General features: G+C 37.2%; 1 protein-coding gene across 3 annotated transcripts in view; it reads right to left on the bottom strand.

The window, feature by feature from the left end:
* ZNF407 (zinc finger protein 407) overlaps positions 1-17,247 on the bottom strand; it is a 427,068-nt gene that overhangs the window by 383,870 nt on the left and 25,951 nt on the right. For all 3 annotated transcript variants that reach the window (XM_036884103.2, XM_036884100.2, XM_036884102.2), the window contains exons 2-3: positions 12,240-16,948; positions 6,932-7,046 (exon numbers count right to left, since the gene is read on the bottom strand). In XM_036884103.2, the coding sequence (XP_036739998.2) occupies positions 6,932-7,046; positions 12,240-16,902 (4,778 nt within the window). In that variant the 5' untranslated portion in view covers positions 16,903-16,948. The remainder of the gene's footprint in view (positions 1-6,931; positions 7,047-12,239; positions 16,949-17,247) is intronic.

Here is a 17,247-nt window from a genome sequence, read left to right as displayed (position 1 = left end):
TCTGGCAGGGCTGAAGTCCTTATCGGTCCTAAACATCCCATGCCCCTGGCTGAAGATCCCAGAACCCTGCCTGGAGTGGGCTGCCCCTGGTCATCTGCCTATCCCCCACTCACCTTCCTGTCCAGTGCTACCTATCTGATGAAATATTTTCGGGACCAGCCAGCAAGACCTAGACATTTCTTTACTTGAGCTTTCTGCATCCATTTGGGGGCAGGTATTGTTTTGATCTTTTTGACCCTAAAGACTAACAGCAATGGCACAAATAAAGGCCCATAAATGTTTAGTTAGTATTTTTTTAATCCCCCACTTCACACCATCTAGCAACTTATACACCATCTAGGCCAAGTCTCGCAGTGTTAGCATACCACGCTAGTCCATACTTCACTACTTGGGCTCTTTTGTTCCCTCTACTGGCAATGCCCAAAGTTGCCTTGTGAACACCTCCTCATCCTGTAAGCCGCAACTGCACGATAACCTCTCAAGGCAGCATTTCTGGCCGCTCCTAAGCACAGCTGAGCTCACCCCTCTGTGGACTGCTGACCCTGTTCTGACTCATGCGGTGCATCTCTCCCTGTGTCTGTCTCTCCTACTTTGAGCATGTGGCCACAGGGCCCTTGTACTGCTTGGTCAATGGGCCTGTATGAAGAGGAAACTCAAGAAACTGCCCAGTGGGATATGAATGAATACATAAGCAGTGGTTATGCTTCCCTCCTATCTCCATCTCCAACACCTCTTCTTATTCAGTCTTGGACAAATCAGAGGGCAAAATCCCCCAGAAAGTAAAGGACTTTCAGAAACATATGACTAGGAAGAAGGAGGGAAAAAAACAGATTAAAAATAAAAATCACAGTACAGGCAATGGAGACCAGAAGAGTGGCTATCTTCCTGTATTCCACTTTGGGATCAAGAGGGCTAAGGAATCCTGAGATTCCACAGAAGGATTTTAAAGCCACTACGGAAACATTTTAAAATAGAAATAAAGCAAAAATTACTTAACTCACTGATACATGACTTTTTCACCAGAAAAGACCTTAGAGACAGAGGCAAATGAACACTACCATGAAATAACAATGTGTATTTCCTTTCTATTTTCTTATAGGCTGATCATACTTACTGTCTTGCAATAAATCTATGACGCCATTCTTCCATGTCAAAAATTCAAGAAAGCCCTACAACAAAAGAGAGCCTCGGGTGGTGGTAACAAAGGCACCCTCCTTTCACGGGGAGGACAGGCTAGAACAGCTTTCTTATGGGTTTTCCCCTCCACTGTCCTAACATTACCCCCAACTCGCTCCTGCATTTACCAAACTGTTCACTTGAAAATATCCTAGCATCCTATCCAAGAAGGGGCATTTTATATTTTAATATTATAACTAAGATATCACTTAGATTTTTCAAATTACAAAGTGATTTGTATACAAAAAATATAAAACAATGTCCATTCACAATAGTATTGCAAGGATTTTAACACCACAGGAATCAACTGACAATGTTAATTTTGTATTTCTCACAGACAGGAAGAGAGGCAAGAGTCATTACATAGCATTTTTTAAATTTCAAGCTAAAGTCACACAAATTCCTCATTAAACCAAAAGCATTAAAATATTAGATAAAATATGTAGCACACCCTTTAAAAATGAAGTATTTTAATGTTAATTTAGATGTTTTTTTATAAAACTGAGAGGTATTACACTTTATATCATTACAAGCATAATTCATGCCACAATATTAAACAAACTTTTTCTATCTATATTTCTTCAACCAAAACAATTAGCTGAACCAAATCCTTATTTTATTTCGATACAGCTGTAGATATGATGGGTGTAATTAATTGTTCAGCTAAAAATGCAATTCCATGGTGCTTTTAATGATTTAGGTATACACAGCTTTAGTTCTCAGAGCAGACTAAAAATAGTGATTTTAATTTATTCCTGCTGCCTACAATTACCCACAACCATGTATTTTTAAATATTTCCAGCCTATAAAAATTACTAATTTTTGCCACTTGTGTTTATCTGCATTTAGACTTTGATTTGGATAAATTAAGCTCTCAAGTGTTCCTTGCTTTATGAAACTCTGCATGTTGTACACTTCAACACAAATAAATGACTTGTACCATTAGAGGTTTAAATAATGTAATGTATTTCATGCTCAGCCTGAAGCTGGATTCCAATGAAGTTGCTAATGCACGTAATGATTAAGTGTAACTCAAATACTAACTGTGTTGTTGAAAACATGACAGGCAATAATTTGGTCTATTATATTCTGCCATTTAATTGCCTAGTACAGACATTCTCTGACACATTATGAAGCAATGATTTACAATTATTCAAGCTGCAAAGGTCAGAAAGTGACATTATAATCATCTACATAGAGATCCCTTCTAATGCACAAAAACTAGGTAATGCCACACACACAAAAAAAAGAGTTTTACTGCATTAGTAACTTCCTATTTAAGGTCTCTTAAGCCAACTAAGAATAAACAGTTCATAAGCACATTAACACACAATAGAAAATGTCTAAAATCTTTTCATGAACCAGAGGTGACAGATTTAGAAAATGTCCTTATTCTCTCCTGATTAGGTTAAGTTATACTCAACTATTAACTGTATATACAAGATACAAGACTAAACATAGGGAAATCAGTCAGGAAAGAACCTAAGTCCTAAATCGTGCTATTAGGGTCTTTGTGAATAATGGCATACAAAAGTTAGGTACCATTTCCTAGGTTTATTGAAATCACAAGCTACTTACTAGTTTTCTACTAACCTTTTTTTTGGTAAATAGTCATGAAAAACAAAAATTTAAGTTGATCAGTTTTACCCCTCTCATCCTAAAGAAAAGACAATAAAATCCTCACTTTTTTAAGCACTTACTTCTCTCTGTTACACTACTAACATGTTCAACTTGTAACCACTCAAGGGCAATAAATTATCAACACTAAGAACAATGGGGAAAATAATAAAATTATTTTTAAAACAACACTTTAATATGAGAAACGTGAAACAGATAACAAAAAAAAGAGAGAGACTGAGTGCCAGAATATAAAAGTAAAACACTGTATAAGCAATTTCTTTGAAAAGAACATAAATCTGAGCAAAAGCAGAAAACAAAAGTGGCTGGGGGCTGGAAGGAGATATGGTACAGTTATTACATGCTAGTGAAAACAATCTGGAGAGAAAAAATACATAAAAGTCAGTAAGCAAAACAACAGATATTGAAAATAAAGAAAAGGACAGTGCAAAGGAAGGAACAGTGGTCTCCCACTACTGGTGCAATTTAGTCTCATGACTAAAAATGCTTTTAATCTCAAGTTCACCATTTATACAATGGGGATGACAAACATGATATAAACAATCTCATGAAACTATGAGATCAACAAATGAAATAAATGTTAATTAAGGTGCACACTACATCACAGCATGGCATAAATACTATTCATTATTAAAAGTATTATACATACTATTATGTGTGTGTGTATACACACATACAAAAAAGAGTATTAAATAAATTTAAATGAAATTAACAAAACATAGTGTTTATAATGACTCTCTTAAGCCACTGAGATTTACAGGTTGTTGATCACTGAAAAAACAAAGGTAAAAATCATGAATTTAGTAAAAATATGTATTTAACCTATTTTTAAACATATGCTCCCAAAAAAATTATTAACTTCTGAAAAGAGATGCTTATTATTATTTCTTATTCCCACCTCGACTAAGCCCTATGTCAGAACCACGGCACATTTTCATGTTAACTATCCATCAAGTGCTAAGTATTCTATAAAATTCCTCTTCAGATCACACTCAGACATAAGAAAAACATTAAGAAACTGTACTATTCAAAAATCTCCTAAAAGTGAAAGGAAAATAAAAGGCTTTTCAATAAAGTTATCTATAGCACATTCTTAAAACAGGAATTGCAAAGCAGTATGTTTTTTTACCATGAAATGAGCAAATAAACCAGGCGTAAACAAAACTTAAATCCTGAATTTGGAATCCTAGCTACCCCACAAGGAATTAGACATCTAATACATTCATTCTTTTGTCAAACTAACTTAACTTTGTGATATATTTTAGCTAAGATTTCCCAATGAAAGGAAGAAAAGATACCTTAAAACTGAGCTTAAAGAGTCAAAGAAATTCGGCATTGGTCCAAACAAATGAAATAGAAGTTTTAAAAGCAGTTTTTGTTAAGGGAGCAGGTAATGTACAACCCTTAAACTAAGCTTAGTAAAAAATGTAACATAGATATTTGATGAACATCTACAGTCTTCTTATATAAAGATCCATAAAGATATGGAAAAGACATCAAATAACTACAAATAAACTCAAACATTAATACTGTGCTCAAATCAACAAAATGCAGTGTGTTGTTTCCATCAATTTCACCATAAGTTTTTTTTTCAAGAAAACCAAGAGGTTAGAAAGAAAAAAGTAGTACAACATTGTAATAATTTCATTTTTAAAATGTCCCTGCCCCACTATTTTTACATATTATTACTCAAACAGAACTATATGAAAAAGTTTATTTCTTACAACTCAAATAATGAAGTTATTAATAAAATTCTAGAAGCAAGAGACTAAGATACTAACTACTGTAGAAAAGAAAACAGAATGTAGGACCTTCTGTTTGTGACAAAATTATAGAGTTAATGTTCCTGAAAGATCACTTCACCTTTTAAAGCATAATTTTTTAAAAGGTAAAATTTATAGCAATTAAAGCTAATGAAGAAATGCAGCATGAGCTGCTTATGTTCAGGAACTAATAGGTCCACTGAGCATTTGTAAGATTATTTAGCCATCAATGATAATGAATTGACATTGTCAGTGATGTTAATGTACCAATGCTCTCTACTACCACTAATCTGATAGCCAATTTTTGCATTGTTTTTATAATTTTCACTTTAGTTTTTAACCTACATACTGCCTATCCCTTTGAAGTACATGAAATACAGAACAACCTATGATGCTTTTTCTTTAGCATGAAAGGGTATCTAATCATTATTTTTCTGTTTCAACTGCACAGATCAATCGGCCTTCTTCAGTTTACTGCAATTCCTCAGAACTTTTAGCTTCACTGTGAAAATACCTACCCTATAAAAATCTTTTGTTATATAACTATTAACTTCACTTTAACAAATTTCACTTCAAAAACTTAGGAGAATTATTATTTCAGTCTAATAAAATTCAATGACTACCGTAATTCTAAAGGATACAATTTTGGAATCTAGATTTTTTCCACCCACACACATACATGTAAGACTTCTATGTAAGAGGCATAAAATCCAATATATCTGTACATACTTGTAATTCTTTATCTTGGGAATTAAATATATAAACCAGTGGTGCAACATTTCAGTTTTACATAGTAAACAATGAGCTAAGCAAAGTGGGCACTGTTCAAATTATGCACTCAAAGCCAATCAACCATGTATTATTTTTTATATTTCTGAAGAAGTTTCTTCTCTTTCTACAGTCTTAGGGACACTAATAAAAAAATTAATGTAATCAGATTTATAATAACAGAGTATGCAAAAACTGTTTACTTATTTTGTAAAAATGAGGGGAAAAACGGCTTACTGCCATCTTAATAGTAAATTTCTACTGGAGTCAGGGCCTTCCTCTTTCCTATAACTCACAGGGTAAAAACAATAAATAAGATATCTTTTAAAATTCCAAGACCTAGAGCAATTAAAATGAACCATTTGGCACTCAACCCTTGCAGCTAAAATCAGTAGCAACAAAACTCATTCTCCCACTAATCTTCAGGGGGCTTTAGGGCAAAGGTTCATCTTCATTTACTTTAGCTGCAAGTCACTGAGCCATCAATTCTGCCAATGAATAAAACACAGACTATGTTTAATAAAAGTGCTTACAAAGTTCTCTGTAAAACTGTATTAAGGATCAAAAACTGCAACTGCATTCTGGGATGAAATGTACTGTCCAGCAAAAAACAGAAGCTGTTTCTGACTTAAAAGATCCTTACATAGTAGTGCCACCCAAAAGAAGCTTCCACTAAAAAAATACACCTAAGCTGACCTGTGCACATTCCCTGATTTAATAGAACCTGCAGTATTTTGTAAATTGACCATACGAATTGTAGGGTTTCTCAGGTTTCATATTAAGTGTTTGCATATGATGCACTTATTAGTTAAGTTTCTCTAGCATAACATTAAAATACATTTTTTTAGTCAGAAGTAGGATATTAAAAGCTACCTTCAAATGTCCTATGATATACCATAGATGTCATGGCACTTTAAAACCTTTTAAACATTTCTGCTAAATTACTTAGTTTTGCATTAAGGCATCTCAGTGCTTCCTATTAAATGCAATACATTTGAGTGACAATTAAACACTGTGAATGATTCTCTAAAGGAAAGAGATTAACTAAAAAGGGAAACAAGTTTTGAAATAAAGTTACACAAAAACATACATTATATTTTTTTAAGCTTCATCTCTGCAATAATCAGTACTCAGTTGTCTGAAATTAAATCTTTCTGCTTTTTGTCTTTATAGAATATGTCCAATGGAGCCAAAGAGTCATTCGTGTGATTAAAATTAAAGTAGTATTGCAAAAGAAAAAAATACATATACACTCCTAAAGCTATATTATGTATTTTTTATGTCTTAAATGGAATTTACAGTTCTCTCTGGCAATGTGAATGAACATCCTATAATTTAGTCAATTTACAGATTACAGGTTCAAATTGACCTTGTAGCCCATAAAATTGCTCATCTTCAGTACAGGATTAGAAGTGGGAGAAGAATGTCATAACTGTATTTAAGGAATTTACCATAACAATGGAAAGGAGGATATGCATGCATAATTTTAGCCACTCTCACTCATATCAGTTTTGAATTCTGAAACAATGGATATCCTGCGCGTGCTTCCTAGTTCACCACGGTAGAGATGGTTTCAATTTACTCACCCACAGACATGACACTTGTATTCCCTCATCCCCAGGTGCCTTTTGACATGGTTTCTGGCATCACCAAGCTGAGCTGTTGCAAAATGGCATATCTTGCACTTGAATGGTTTTGATCCTAAGTAAATTTAACATAAAATATGATTTGAATTTGAATTTGAATAATACATTACTGATAGTTTAAAAAGAGGCCTAGATCTTAAATCATACTTTAATCTATTTACAACTTTCTGCCCTCAAAATGGAATACTGGCACTCCTTTCTAACTTGAATACCTGCATTCCGTAATTACTCCACCAGAAGCCTTTAATGTTTCAGTGAGTGTTCCTAGCTTTCAGTAACATTTCTAAGATTTAAAGGTAAAAGTGATACAGTTGAACAATACTAAGTAGATGAGATGAGCTAAACAATTTTGAATATTTTTCTTCCAATCCACAGAAATATCTTTTAAAACCATTCGATTCAAAATGGAACATTTTAAAAACAAATACAGACCAGGTGATATTTTTTAAAGTACATTTATCATCAAATAAATTTCTCAGTGTCCACCTCATTTCCTCTTATTTCTGCTTTGAATTTATTTACATTAATAATGCTAGTTCAGATTTTTTTCTGAAATACTATTCCCCCAAATGATTCAATATATTACTATTTTAATAGCATACAGTACAAGAATATACAGTAGATAAACTATTTGCTTTTATGATCATTGTAGAGTCAAAAACCTGTGTTGATTCTGCAAAACACAAGTGCTGACATTTTGGCCATTATTCACTTCAAGAACAAAGCTTTCAACATAAAAAACATAGTACTAAGAATTTTTTTTTAATTTCATAAACAAATAAGATTAACCTACTCTCAAAAATAGGAAAACCAAATTATTTCAGTCAACAAACCTAGTGTCAGTAACAGATTGTAACTGGAACATAGTTACAATAGAGAATCCCCTACCCACATTATGAGAAGCAGCATCCTTTTAAATTCTAACATACATACACCATTTTCCAATTTTCTAACCACTACACTTTCAAGTAAATAAATCAAAATCATAAAAATCAGTTTAAAGTCAGTACAATTTTTCCAGATTTTTTCATATCATGTTTAGTACCTATTTGGTGAAATACCTCTTCTAATCCAGTTAGAATACAAAATATGTGAACTTTAATAAATACACAAAAAGAGCTCACATTAAACAATTGCAATAAATCATATTTGATCAATGAACCTTCAGGCAGTGTCCTTGGAAAAAACATCCTCCAAGAATACTTTGTTGAAATTGAAGCACTCAGTAAAAATTTTAGAGTCTTAAATTTCACTTCAGTTCCCAAAAGCTGACAAAAAAGTGAAGCATTTAATTTTAATCTTCTAACAGAAATAAAAAAGTCAACAGTACTAAGCACAGGCAGACAAGGTTGAATATTGCACAGTTCAATGACAATGAAGCTGGATCTCTTAATTCTTCCATTTCTACTGTTAGGAGTAGATGTAAAATGTATTTAGCACCTGAATGGTTATATCTAGTCAGCTTTATATGTTTAAATGTCAAAAGCAGGTTGAGACTGCAGCTTACAGCAATCACATCCTATCAATCACATTAGAAACTACAGTTTATTTAAATGATTCTGATAAAACTAAGCCTATCACTACTTTGAAACATTTCATCTTGACACAGAATTCTATAAAGGGGCTTGTAAAAGAAAAGAGTGAGAAGAACCAATTTCCCTGTACTTTAAATGAAAATGCATTAAAGATAATAAGATAATTAGGAAATTATTAATTAACAGTAACATCAGAACTCCAAACAAAGATAAAGCTCTCAACATTTGTATTACAATTCTGGTGACAGGATTTATCTTAAGTTTTTGTCTTGCTTGCACTGTGCTGACACTGGGACGAGTTCCTCCTTGTGTTCACACACGTGCCACACGTGCCACAGGGGCCCAGCATAGACCTGTCTGGCCTGAACATGGCTCCCCAGTAAGGAACCCTAATTCCTTCAGGTCTCAGTGATGGTTGCTAGTGTGTTGACAATGCATAAATGAGTTATTTTGTTGACTTCTTTCACACCGAAATCACTGAGTCCCTATGTTTCATATCTTCTATTCAGAGTAGACTGTTAACGTCCCCTTTCTGGGCCATAAAAATTCAAATACTAGGGGATTCGAGGTAATACATTCCTGTGTAAGGAAGAAAGCCCCTTTTTCTCTAACTGATGTTCCCACTTTTAAGCTTGCTATGTACATCCCACAATGAATTCAGGCATGGTGTCCACAAGGCAACATTTGTAAAACCACACATTTCTGAATTTGTCTGTCTCACAGGTATATTGTGATTATTATAAACTGTCGATATTATTTTAAATAGCTTCATGTCTTGGGACAACATTATCCTCAGTAGGTTTTTCACTTTTAATTTGGCCTGTGAAAGGGAAAAACAAAAGAGGCCCTCTAGCTTTCTCACACCTTACAATTTTACCAAAAGAATTTCAAAGGCTTTAAAAACTAAGTCTTCCCTCAGACCTCCACAGGCATTTCGACATCCCCCACTGCTAACTGCTGAGCATACAGGGATGTGACATTAAGATAAAAACAACAACAATGTAACCTTAAGTCTTAAAGAATCAAGTAAGAGGTATAGAACCCATCTAATGCTTCTCAACAATGGCCTCAATTCTACAATCCTCCCTGAACGCTGAACACATCCATCCTTTCCTTCCTTCCTTCCTTCCTTCTCTGCCTTCCCTTCCGTCCTTCATCCACTCAACAAGCAACGCTGAGATCCAAGGCAGTGTGGGGCCAGGTTCTCACTACGCTTGAAGTGAGAACTGTCACATACAGAGTTACAAACATGCCCTGTATTTTTTCAGGGAAGTTATCTCCCTGCACGTGGACGTTTTCAAACAGCATAAGTGACCAGGGCACTCAGAACACGAAATGAAGGGCTTCGGACAGTCTTCCAGCTTGATGACACCTGCCATGTTCAATGGAATGAAAACTCCGCCTCACAGAATCATGCAGGAGAGCAAACGGACAGCCTTTTCTGTACTACTAATGTGCTGAGAAGGGAGATGCTGCTCTTCCTGGTCATGCTGATGGCTTCATACCAGCAAACAACAGCGGAAATCTCTGGGAGGGCTTTTTCCTACAATCCTTGATAACCAAAACTCATTTATTTCTTACAGTATGGCTTTATCGTGCTAAGGATGAGAAGAAAAGGTTACACAAAACATATAGTAAATCACAAAATATGAAAACAACGATTGGAAGAGTAAGCCCTTTTCCAGTTAACCATTAATAACAGTCCCTGCATTACTATTTCATGGACATAGCAAAGTATCAGAAAGGCAATTCATTTTAAGATGCCCCAAGAAAAAAACTCGGATTAAACCTATAGAACAACTTCCCCAAAAAAGTGACTTGCAAAATTGAAACAGTAGACTGGCATTGTGTTCTCAGGAACCATGCTCTCTGCGGTGTTTTGGAAGACAATAAAAATGCACTTGCTGATAAGTCCAACCCAGGATGCTAACTTTTACTAAATGTTACAATCAATGATGTAACTTACATAAGTAGGGTTACTTTGTCACATATTGATAGTTACCTCACTTTCACATCCACATTAACTTGATTTTAAATGCAATTAATACATATAGTCAAGGAAGACTAATGGACTACATTCTGCACTTAACCTGGTGGACATTTTCAAATGGCACAAGTGACCAGTGCAAACCTATTTTGCATTGTAAACGACTAAATAAATCTTAATGGATTAAGAATGATCAGCTATCAACACACAAGGGAAATTAAGTGCTGAAATGCCTACATTGATTATTTTAAATTATTAGCCTTACTCTGTTCTTGAATTTGTATGCTTTTAGTGAGCTTTAACACATTTACAAGACTTATTGACTATAATTACAAGAGAATTCAAGTAATGGACACATCAATTATAAGCAACATGTCTTGACCAGACAGTTGCATAAAGAATTCTAAAAAGAGCTCCATTAGCATCTTCCCCTTAGTTTTATTCAGTTTTATCTGCCTTACGAGGGCATATAAGAAAGTACTTATTTTCCGCCCATGTGAACAAGCCTAACTTCTAAAACTGTTATCATTTCAGAAAGTGCACAGCAACACTGTCCTGACAGAGGGATTAAAAATGCCAACAACTAAGAATATGAACTTACTCCCCAACAATGACTCCATAACATGGGAAGAGTTGGAATTAGGAGCACAGAGTATATATTTACCTAGACTAATCTTATGTGGGTTACCCTATCACTTTTTCAATGAAAAACTTTTATCTATCTTTAATCACCCTAAACTATTAACAATGTTTCATATTTTTTCTTCCTCCTTGTAACCATGCACTAAGTTTCAAAAACTGCATGAATTTAAAGTATAGCTTTAATAATAAGCCATTATTTAAAAGTACAGTAAAATAAACCTTACAGTTTTAATGAAAATATGTTCATTGAAATGTGAATTTATTATTCAAATCCACTCATAAATTCAACCATGGAGACAGAACTTGTCTAAGCAGAGCACAATGATTTAGAAAAGCTGTCTATTTAAAATAACGAATGTATGGCAGGTTTATAGAAATAGTGCAGTGAATTTTTACATAAATTTAGAATAGTGGCTTATGCATTTTACACAAAAAAAATGTTTAAAAATAATTTCTACCTAAAATTAAACATTAAAATGGAACATTACATGTGACAGCATAGAAACAAAATCAGGTGCTATCTCAACGAAAACCAAATCCCCAGGACATGTTAACTTTGAGAACGTGTTGACTAATTTTGATTGCTGAAAGTAGAATCTTACTGCCTAAGAGTTACACTCTTGAAGATAAATCATCTGACAACGAATATTTTTAAATCCCTAAAACTGCAAGAAGATGTTATTATTTCATTCTTCAAAAGCCATTTAACATCCTTCTGAAACCCAAAGTGCAGTTTTCACAGATACCTTAAAACTAAAAAATTAGAACTTCGAAACAACTGAAAAACTGTGAGAGACAGGAATTTAAGAAAGGCATCAGAGGGGGCTTGCCTTTCTGATAAAGTTAAAAGAAGTTTGTCAAAACTCTGCCTTTGGAATCACTGAGGCTTAATGACATCTCAAAATGTTAAGAGTCCACAGTGACTCCTGGCAGATGCAAGAGCACCACACGGCAGTGCGCTGCGACCTGGTGGGAGGCCAGCAGGCAGCGGGGAAAGGCCTCCACATCTAGATGGGCACAAATGTCCCAAACACACCACCCACCTGCACTTTATAGGTAAAGAGGTTTGTGCAGTTTTACATACCTGTATGAGTGCGAATGTGTGCAAGAAATGCCATCGAATTGCTACTTCGGCACATCTTCCCACAATACTTGCAAACATTTCCCTGATTTTCCTCTCTCTCACGGTTGATTTGCTCTGTGTCTTCCACTATGTATTTATTCACCTCCCGAAGCAGTTCCTCATGCTGCCCTTTTATATGCAGGAATAAATTCTGTTCAGAATCAAAGGGCTCTGTACACTTGACACATTTAAAGGTGGCCCCTCCCTCTGGAAGCTCTTCTACACTGGCCTGCTCATTTCTCATATGCCCAGCACTAGCCAAATGCTGATGCAGGTTACTCTCTGTATAGAATGATTTTCCACACAGTAAACAATGGAAGTGTTTCTCTTTTGTGGGATGCTTCATAGCTATGTGAACATTCAGTCCACTCAAACCATCTGCTAAGAAGCCGCAATCATCACAACGAATTCGTGTGGATTCACCAAAGGCACTACCCTCAGATTTCTTCTTTCTCACACCTGGGCCACAGTCCTTTAAAGGCAACTCACTAATTCTTACTCCTGTTGCTGTGAGACCCTCTTCAGACTGGTCTACCGATTCACCATCGTCAGGGTTCTTTATTCTTATTATGGAAGAATCAAACCGGCCCAAACTGTACAGGGCCTGTCCTTTAGCATCAATACTGATTACAGTCTCATAGACATCATTACTTTCAACTGTGCTATCAGAAACTGGACTGTCCTCTTCCAAAATAATTTTAGTTTCCTGCTGGGAATTTATCAGAATTTCCTTGCCCTCCAGAATGGGATCTTCCGGCATATCTTTCAGACCCTCAGGACTCTGCACACGTCCAACTCCGCTCTGACTGCCGCTGACCGGGCGCAGCCCTTCTCCCACCACCCTCATTGCCACGGCGGTGCTGCTTCCAGCTGGGTGCGCTCCATCACTTCCTGCAGGACACACGTGTCTGCTGAGGCCTTTACCTGCCTCATCCCCAACATGTCCACTGCTCACACAAAGTCCATCCAGGTCTCTGATGTCATTCAACACACCACGGTTCTTCTTTGCTGTCTCATAATCCAAAGCTGAGCTTCTTGGATTTTCATTCTGAAATGTGCTGGGGGAGCCATCCTTAGAGGAGATAGTAAGGGACACCATCTCCTCAGGTTTCAGAACTTTATCCTTGATGGGGGGCTGTTGGAAAGTTTCACAACAAGAAGGATCTTCACTGAGATTAGATCCTTCAGTCTCAATTTCTACAGAGTCAGGGGCACAGAGTACTCCAGACATGGCTAAGTTAGTACTGTCATCCAAATCAGAACGAGCAGCAGTACCACCAGGCTTAAGAGTTTCAGATGGAAGATCTGAAATTATCTGAAGTTCTTCAGGATTTTGTGGGTGATGCTCTTCAGGTATGTTTTTGGACATTTCTGCAGAACTTGCTTCTGCATCAGGGCAGTTCAGGTAAGACTGACTTTTCATCTTGTGTTTTTCTGTTGCCGCGTGCCTAGTCATCTCTCGACAAGTCACAGCATAGTAATCACATGCCATGCAGTAAAACGCAAACTCTTTTGTATGTTTCCGCTTTATGTGCAGTTCTAGAGAAGTAGAGGAGTGAGCGCTGAACTCACAGTGTGCACACTTATTATCACTCACATCTGTGACATCTGTCTGGGAGCAAGCATTGTCCTGCTGGATAAGGTCCTCTGGTTCCAGAGACACTCGTTCCTTTGTATCAGTAAGGTGACTATTACCTTCCCCACCCATAGAATGAAATACATTTTCAACTTCAACTGGATGTCCATGTTCTACTACTGGTTTTTCTGAAATGGAGACATCTGATTCACCTGACTTGCTGGTATGTTCGTCTGAAACGACCAAATTGGTGTTCTTTCTACAGGCTTCAAGGTTACCCCCTTCGGGGCCAACAATGATATCTGAACTTTGTTTTCCATTTGCTTCTACTTCCACACGTCCTTTATGCTTCTTGGTAGCACAATGACGCTCCATATCTCCCTTAGTTACTGTATAATACTTACACACTTTGCATAAGTAACTATATTGGTGACTGTGTTTTCGTCTAATGTGAATGGTCAAGTTTGTAATACTAGAGGCCAAAAGACCACAATGTGAACATGTCCGTGAGATGTTACCTTTCGGTCTCCCTCTCTTTGGAGTGCTGGTCAAAGCTACTTCATCCTCTTTGGTGACCACACCAGGCTGTGGCAGTTCCTTGGTAGTGAGCATGCTCTTGTCGAGATAGCAATGCTCCTGTAATTGCACACCTTCTATATGGCCTTCTATCCTTTCATTTCCAGAAATGTGAAGCTCTTCTTTTTTGTCACTTGTACCTATACATATCCTTTCAATACATTCTTCAAAGCTTAAGCCAATATTATTTTTCTTAGCATTTTCAAGATGCTTGCTTCTCTTAATGTGTTTCTCCATTCCTTCCTTGCTCAATGAGTAAAGATTACATGCTTTACAAAGGAAGTGATAATCTTGACCATGCCTGAGCTTTATGTGCCTTGTGAGAACAGTGGAAGACCTAGTTTTATAAAAACACTTCTTACATTGAAACTGAGGCTTACTCGAATGCCTTATTTCACTGCCATGGCTTGCCCTGGGCTTGGCAGGTTCTTTCTGGGATGCTGCTTTTCCTGACTCATTCAGACAATCTTTTGTGTTTTCTGATTCTAAAGTACTTAAAGGTAAAGTCTGTAACACCACATCGTTGTTAAAAGATTGAGAAGTCTTTGGCTGAACCAATAAACAAATGTGCTTCTCAGTTCTTTTATGTTCTTCCATGTCTTTCTCAGTCAAGAACAGGTTACAGGAAGTGCAAAGAAAACCCAGACTATGTTTGTCCTTCATATGGGCTCTAAGATTTATTTCATTCACGGCAATAAATGAACAGCACTGACAACTGAGGCCAGAGGCAGTGTGCTGGTGCTGGTTATTGTGCAAATGCTCATGAAAGTCCCTTTTCGATGTGCTAGAAAAGTCACATGTCGCACAGTAAAACTTCATCTCTCTTGTTTGGCACCTTTCCCTATGGTTTTCCACCTCTGTCCCATTTGTAGATATCTGACCACAGTCGGAACAAGAACACATCTGGTGGTCAGAAGCTGGCCTCACTGTCAGCGAGTCAAGAGAATGCAGAAGATGGGGATTTTTGTCCTGCCTCGGGCCCAGCGTCTCTGCGGAAGGCACGCGCAGACGGTGGGCATTGCCACTCGCTTCTGCGTGTTTGGGCATTGACTCTGCACCACTTGCTTTCATCTGTGCCCTGAAGTGTTTCATATACATCCTCTCAGTTTCATTAGTGCCTCTTTTGCTAATTCCTAAAAGATTAAACCTTTTCTTTGCCTGGCCTTTCAAGGCGAAAGTGCCAGTTCGTCGTCGGAAGCTATTCCCCAGCATGAGAATGCTGCGCTCAACTCTTGGTCTTGCAGTTGTACTGATACTGTGTGCTGTCTGTAGGGTCATTTTGGTAGATTCCAATTTTTCTAAGAGACCCTCTGAGGCTACTAAAAGCCCTAAGGTTTTACTCTGGTTCCCAGGATTTCGAGTTCCCTCAAGGGGGGCGACACTTGCCTCAACAACCTCTACTTCCGACGCAGTATTCCCAGACGGCATCGTTTCAACAAGCAGCTCGCTGCTACTTCCACTCTGCTTGGAAATGCTTCCTCGGAAATCTTTACATTTGCTTCCAACATCCTGTAATGCTTTGGAATCACTATTCTTTGCTATTGGTTTAGAAGCTCTTGGTTTTGCACGAACATTTTTTGTTCCCATGGTACATGGTTTCTTAGGAAAAGGCTGTTTTGTTAAGATCTGTACAAATCCTCCACGAGCAGCAAGATTCTGACGCCGGAGATGTGTTTTGCCAAGATAATGTGCATTCAACAGGCTTTCATCCACACACTGAAAGCCACAAAGATCACAAGAGAAGACTTTCTGTGGCCCGTGTGCCTGTCTGACATGCACGTGTAAAGCCGCACTGCTCTCTGCTTTGTGGCTACAGTAGCAGCAAACATGTTCCTTCGACTGTTGCGTGTGACACTCAGCGTGCTTTTCCAAATCAGAGCAAGAAGAAAACAAATGACTACATATGTTGCACTTGAGAACTGTATCTACATTTCCAATGGTACAACTAACATTAATCTCTTTAAGGGGGAAAGAAGATTCTCTTGCCAGATCCAGGGAAACCCCTTCCTGAGCCGACTTTATTTCAGTGTCTGTTTTCAGAGAAACAGTATCAACAGTACTGAGCCTGCAGGGAGGGAGGAAAGCATTGGGAGGATATGTGCCTCCATCTGCACAGTTCTTCAGGAGGGCCTCCTTCCCTGCCTCATCTATGGGGACACCCACTCCTGGGACTGTGCTCTCAGAAGTCTTTAACCCATGAACGCTCTGCTCTTCTGACTTTACGGGCTCTGCCTCAGCTGCTAATTTCATTCGTTTGAAAGCACGTTTATTTCCATCTTCCACCACAACACTGTCAATGTTTGATGATTCTGAAAAACCTCTTTTGCTTGTGGGATTCTCAGAGGAATTTGCTATCACATCAGACACAAGCCCATAATCCCCACCATGGGAGGAAATATTTCTCAAGTCTTTTGCTTCTTTATTTACATTTTCATCCTCATCACTCTCTGGTTTCTTCTCAGTATCCATCATTAATAAAGTGATGCTTCCTTCCTATGGCTCACTTGGCACTCATAACCTGAGAAGAAAATAAACATGGCATTAAACCTTTGAACATAAAGACACACAATTTAGTCCAAAATAAACATAAGGTGATGCAGTCGTTGAAAACAATGTCACAAAATTTGCCTCAAGAGTTCCTCTCTATTGAGATGAATCTGATCACAGGTACAAAGTCCTTATGAAAAGCGTGAGATCAGACTTGGGGAATACCACATCACCACACTGCTGACTCAGGAAGCAATGCGATGGTACCTTTATAGAAAAGGTGATTCTCAACCAGCTTGTAAAAAACTCCCATGTTTCAATTCTCTTTAC

This window comes from Manis pentadactyla, chromosome 6, assembly GCF_030020395.1.
Source record: "Manis pentadactyla isolate mManPen7 chromosome 6, mManPen7.hap1, whole genome shotgun sequence".
Lineage (NCBI taxonomy): Eukaryota > Metazoa > Chordata > Mammalia > Pholidota > Manidae > Manis > Manis pentadactyla.
This window is presented reverse-complemented; position numbering and strand designations above follow the sequence as displayed.